This window comes from Ursus maritimus, unplaced genomic scaffold (genome assembly GCF_017311325.1).
Source record: "Ursus maritimus isolate PB19 unplaced genomic scaffold, ASM1731132v1 scaffold_23, whole genome shotgun sequence".
Classification (NCBI taxonomy): Eukaryota; Metazoa; Chordata; class Mammalia; order Carnivora; family Ursidae; genus Ursus; species Ursus maritimus.
The window spans coordinates 8,359,870-8,365,925 of record NW_024424786.1 but is presented as its reverse complement, the minus strand read 5'-3'; the positions used below and the strand labels follow the sequence as shown (position 1 = coordinate 8,365,925).

Here is a 6,056-nt window from a genome sequence, read left to right as displayed (position 1 = left end):
GCTATTTTAGCTGATATACGAAGGTTTGTTCCCTTGAGACTGTTCCCCTGAGACCGTTGAATGGAAAAACGAAACAGGCTATTGTGGGGGCTGTTTTCTGTGTTTCCGTGGTTTTACCTAATCCGGGTTTGCTTGGTTGAAAGGGAAAGTTATTTGGGCGGAAAGCGCCTTTCACTCTCGCAGGTTTGTAGGTTCCTGCCCTATTCTCCAAGAGGAAAAAAGGGGGAGCTTTAAAAAGATGAAGGGATCAGAGAGAAAAACCGAGGGAGGCCACTAGAGAGGGGCAGAAGCTACTGCCCCTGCGGGACGCCGCCCACTCACTCGCAACCCCTCACCCCCTACCCCTCCGCAGCGTCCTCGAGCGTCGTGCCCATCCCGGGGACCTTCTCCTGGCCGCTTGCGGCCCGCGGCAAGCCTCGCCGGGGCATGTTGCGTCGAGCCGTGTTCTCCGACGTGCAGCGCAAGGCGCTGGAGAAGATGTTCCAGAAGCAGAAGTACATCAGCAAGCCCGACCGCAAGAAGCTGGCGGCCAAGTTGGGCTTGAAAGACTCACAAGTGAGGGCGGTCTCCCCACAGCCCCAGCCCCCACGCTTCACCCTTCCCGCACGCATCATACAATTGGGAGGGTTCTCTGAAACCGGTTAGGTCCCATTGTACGGATGGGCAAAGTAAGGTCTAGAGAGGGAATGCGTGCACCGCCCAGCTTCCTTGAGGCTCCTCGGGACAGCCCGCTTCTCTCCCAGTCCTGAGCTCCGGGGCTCAGCGCCCCCACCCCCCGCGGCCGTCCGGGTCAGAGGTCAGAGGATGGGGCTAGAGGAGCGAGGAACCGAGGAGGGGGTGAGGATAGGCTGAGTGCCTTGAGCCATCTGAACCCACATCAGGGCGTGGGCAGAGGGCAAGGAGAGGGAGAACGACAGAGCCTCCTACCCTCCGCTGTGGTCCCGCCGGCGCCCCTCTCCCAGGGGCTTGGTGGGAAGGGCCTGCGCTAACCTCTGCTTGTCCCCCACTTTCTCTCCCCCGGCGCCCCAGGTGAAAATCTGGTTCCAGAACCGACGCATGAAGTGGCGGAACTCCAAGGAGCGCGAGCTCCTGTCTAGCGGGGGCTGCCGAGAGCAGACCCTTCCCACCAAACTCAATCCGCACCCGGACCTTAGCGACGTGGGCCAGAAGGGCCCGGGGGACGACGAGGAGGAAGACGAGGGCCCGGGCAGCCCCCGCCACCGCCTAGTCTATCACGCGTCCCCCGACCCTCGGCACCTGCGGGACCCGCGGCTGGAAGGGCCGCTGCCCGCCTCGCCCGCGCACTCGAGCAGCCCCGGCAAGCCTTCGGACTTCTCCGACTCCGAAGAGGATGAGGAGGGCGAAGAGGAGGAGATCACGGTGTCTTAGAAGCCCTCCCCGCCGCCTGGGTACTGTTTAGAAGTGCTTTGAAATTGAAGAGGCGGGATTCCGTCTGCTTGTCCGCTTAGGTCCCGCAGCCCAGACGCCGCCACTCCTCTTTGCAGAACCGCCACCTCGTCCGGGGCGCCCCAGCCCCTTCCATTGCCCAAAATGGCGTCCCCCCCCCCAACAGCTCTTTCCACGTTAAGTGAAACTTAGGTCTTGGTCCCAGCCTTAACTTTTCCATCGGAGCTCCTATCTTGCTTATTGCAAGCTATTTTAAACACAGAGGGGGCGTTCACACCGATAGCCCGGTTTAGCTGTGAGCCACTCTGCAGGTCTTTAGCGGCCGCAACTCAAGAGCGGAGAAAACTCTTAATGGCGAAGGAAACAGCGTTAGCAGTCTCAACATCTAAGCATATGACTCCAAGACCTCTGACTTCCTAGATGCCTCCCCCTTCCTATCTTAGCTTGGAGGGTCTCCTACCCGGTGGGTCTGGTAACCCAGTCTTTCCATAGCAGCTCCCTCAGAAATCTCAAGTACATATTTTTTTAATGTACACACACACACACACACACACACACACACACACACACCTACACCCCTTCTGGTCTAAGGCACAACATAAATATTGAGTCTTTTCTGTCATATTCCCAGTGGCCTCTGGGCAACAGGAGTGAGTCGTTGAGGGAAAAGTCCATCTCTATTTCTGTATGCAAGTTTTAAAGCTTTTTCTTTATAATTTCTGTATGCATAGTATATGCACCAAGCACTCTACCTTGTGCCCTTTTATTATTTCTGGGGAGATTTCACTGACCTGCAAGGCTCTTGAACACTGGGCATGATGTGAGCAGAGAGAGAACCCTCAAGCCTCTTTGATTTTGATTTTTTTTTTTTTTACTGAACTTTGCTGTCTTTGCACAGCTTTTATGAACTGTACACTATTTTGTACACATGTGTTGTATGGATATTTTATACCAATGTTTATTGTGAATGACTATAAAGGACTGATTAGACTTTCTTCTCTCTCTCTCTTTTTTGCAATGGCTTTTAAACTTTAAAAAGGTAGCTGTTTAATTGCATAACTTATAAAGAAATACTTATTTTGTATTTTTACCCTGTACAGATCTTTATATATGTATATATGTACCAAATGAGCAAATGCCAAATAAAAAGTAGAGTGGACACAGTGGTTAAGTGATCTCATTAATTCACAGAATGTCAGAGCTGAAAGGGTTGGAGCTTCTAGTCCAAGTGCTACTGGAATTTATAGAAGGTAAACTGATATTCGAGAGGGGATGGCACATGTCTAACGCCACCCAGCTGCTTAGTGGCCAAGCTGGAACTAGAACCCATCTCTGACTCTCCGGCCAGTGCCTTTTCTGCTCACCTCTGCCGTAAATAATGACATTTCCTTTGGTGACAAGTAAAGGAGCTCCGGTAAAGTGGTACCAACAAGTTGAGTCTGCAGTAATCCTTCTCTTCACTAAGGACTGAAATGATGGACTAAAAGAAATCAGTGAAAGGCAGTTTAAGCAGTTCAAGCTTATAATGCTTTTCCTTTCCTTCCTTGAAGGCGTATATATCACTAGTCCCCAGGGAAGCTCAAAGTTGCTCTTGACCTTTGTGTATAAACTGATTTTCTTAGGAATGTCATCTACAGCCATGACTTGGGAGCCCAGATACAGACTCTGGGGTGCCCAAGTGAAACTAAATTTCTTGAAAGACTAGCTTTCAACAGAAACAATTCATTTAACCAGCAACTTAGGAGTAAAGAACATCAGGTAGAACTCTGGTAAGGGTTTCTGCTGCTTTAAGGGATTGGTCTTTTAGCCACAGAGACCCACATTTCTTTATTATCCATAATCCATGCCCCAATAGTCAGGAGGGGTAAAAAAAAAAGTTGCTAAGCTTAAATTTCAGTAGTTTACATCATATTTGAAGTTTGAATTTTTCTATTTTCAGTGTAATTATCTTTCCAAAGAACACAAGGCCTCTCTCCAGATAAGGTTCTGCTATCCTCCCCTGCTGGGCCTGTTCCTGACACCGGTGATCACTATTTTCATTATTATTTAGACATGATCCTGGGAAATTGGGGGGGTGGGGAATCTTCATTGTCATAATGATCTTAATCCAGGAAACCCTCCACATTTCCCCCTCAATGCATATGAAAGTACTTAGCATGGCGTTTTGTACATGGTAGGCATACAACATTTTAGACAAGAAACTCTTTGCTCTGAGTGATTCAGGCGGTTTTCTCCTTCCCCCTGCTGTTGCCTGGACATCCAGAGAGGAGATCCTGAGCAGAAGCCACCCACTTTTCCCTCCCTGCTAGCCCAAGCCCACATTTCTTACTTACAGTCAAGACCGATTTTCAGGCATGGGAGTGGACTAGTGTCTACATTTGGAGTCAAAGTCCTTCACAGGCACGCTCGTGCTCGTTGCAGCATTATTCACAATAGCCGAGAGGTAGTCCCATTCACATCATTCACATTATTCACAATAGCTTCTGCAACCCAAATGTCTATCGATGGATGAATGAAGAAAGAAAATGTGGCATATACACACAATGGATTATTATTCAGCTTTACGGAAAGAAATCTTGCCACATGCTCAACATGAATGAACTTCAAGGACATTATGCTATGTGAAATAAGCTAACAATAAAAAGACAAATACTATATGATTCCACTTATATTAGGTATCTAACAGAGTCAAATTCACAGAAACAGAAAGTAGAATTGCGGTTGCCGAGGCCTGGGGTGAGGGGGAAATGGAGTTGTGCAATGGGCACAGAGTTTCAGTCTTACAAGATGAAAAAGTCCTAGAGATTTGTCGTGCAGCAATGTGAAAGTGGCTAACATTACTGAATGGCAAATGATCAAGATGGAAAATTTTATAGGTGTTTTTTTATCTTAATTAAAATATACTTTTTAATTTAAGTAAATTGGAAAAATAACTCACATGTTAGAAGAGTTAAAGATCCAGCAATGGTCAAAATTATGACCAAATGAAAAAAATTTGTGGTAAGCAATATTATCATAAATCACTATAGAATTCAAAACAAGAAGCATTATATATATGATATAAATAGAGTTTTTCTAAATTAAGAAAAGTTAATGGGGTGCCTGACTGGTTCAGTCAGTAGAGCACGCGACTCTTGATCTCCGGGTCATGAGCTCAAGCCTCATGTTGGGGGTAGAGTTTACGTGAGAAAAAAAGAGAGAGAGAGAGACCTTTCTCTTTTCCGGCTGCTATCAGGGAGGGTGCAGAAGAGCAGAAAAAGAAGGTTTCTGCTGTGCCAGAAACCCTTAAAAAAAAGCAAAGGAATTTTGCAGAGTTGAAGATCAACATCTGAGAAAGAAGTTTGCCCAAAAGATGCTTTGAAAGGCAAGGAGGGAGCTTACCTATGAAAAAGGAATATATATATATATATAATATATTATAACATATACTATATATTATAATATATATTAATATGTATATTCCACAAGGAATATAGGCAGCTGCTCAGAGCTGAGATTCGAATGGGTAGCATGGCAAGAAAAGCTGGCAATTGCTACGTACCTGCAAGACCCAAACGCGTTTGTCCTCAGGATCAGAGCTGAAAGGTTCGAAAGGTGTTGCAGCTTCTTCACCTTTGCCAGATCATCAATGGCACCTTTGTTAGGCTCCAGTTAACATGCTAAGGATTGTGGAGCCATATAGAGCCTGAGGGGATCCAAAACTGAGGTCAGTGAATGAATTGATCCCCAAGCATTGTTACGGCCAAAATCAACAAGAAGCGAATTGTCCTGACAGAGAACACATTGATTGCTTGATCTCTTGGTCAACATGGCATCATCTGCATGGAGGATCTGATTCATAAGATCTATACTGTTGGAAAACGTGTCAAAGAAGCAAACAACTTCTTATGGCCCTTCAGATGATCTTCTCCACAAGGGGGAGTGAAGAAAAACATTGCCCCTTTTGTAGAAGGTGGAGATGCTGGCAACAGGAAAGACCAGATGGACAGGCTTATTAGAAGGATGAGCTAAGGTATCCGCCATGATTATTTCTGTAATCTGGTCAGTTAATAAACAACTACTTTCAAATTGGGGGAAAAAAATAAAAGAACAAAAGAGAGAAAAAAGAGAAAGAGAGAGAGAGAGGGAAGGAAAAAAAGAGAAGTTAAGAAAACCCAGAAAAGGAAAAACTACTCTGTAAAATTTTTTTTAAGTGTACACTACTCCTGATATTCACAAAGCTTTACATCTTGAGAACTACACGTGCCACGTGTTGGCTCATTTTCGTGTCTCTTTTAGCTGAGTGTCGCAGGCGTGACGGCCATGTCCATTTTGCATACTCTCTCCCTAGTGGCTTGCATAGTTGCGAACACACACTGGGTATTTGATTTGTGTTGAGTGAATTAAATAAATTAAAAGGAGAGACAGAGACACTCTAGAGCCTAGACCATAAGCCTCGAAGTTACTGATCTTTCAAATTAGTTGAAGGATAACTTAGATCAAAAATTAAGAAAAAGAGACTAAATAAACTGATCAAATGTGTTTTTCCAAGTCAAACCAATTACTTTAGTCCAAAAGACCAAAATAGTTATTATCTATCAGCTGAAGAATAATAAATAAATAAATAAATAAATAAATAAATAAATAAATAAATAAATAAATAAACAAAC

General features: G+C 45.4%; 1 protein-coding gene and 1 pseudogene across 1 annotated transcript in view; both read left to right on the top strand.

Annotated features, from left to right (window-relative positions):
• The window catches only part of DBX1 (developing brain homeobox 1), a 5,305-nt gene extending 3,916 nt beyond the window's left edge, over positions 1 to 1,389 (top strand). Inside the window, exon 4 of the mRNA XM_040638695.1 lies at positions 1,030 to 1,389. Coding sequence (XP_040494629.1) covers positions 1,030 to 1,389 — 360 coding nt within the window. The remainder of the gene's footprint in view (positions 1 to 1,029) is intronic.
• Positions 1,390 to 4,649: 3,260 nt separating this feature from the next.
• LOC103659446 lies at positions 4,650 to 5,418 on the top strand (annotated as a pseudogene).
• The last annotated feature ends 638 nt before the right edge of the window (positions 5,419 to 6,056 follow it).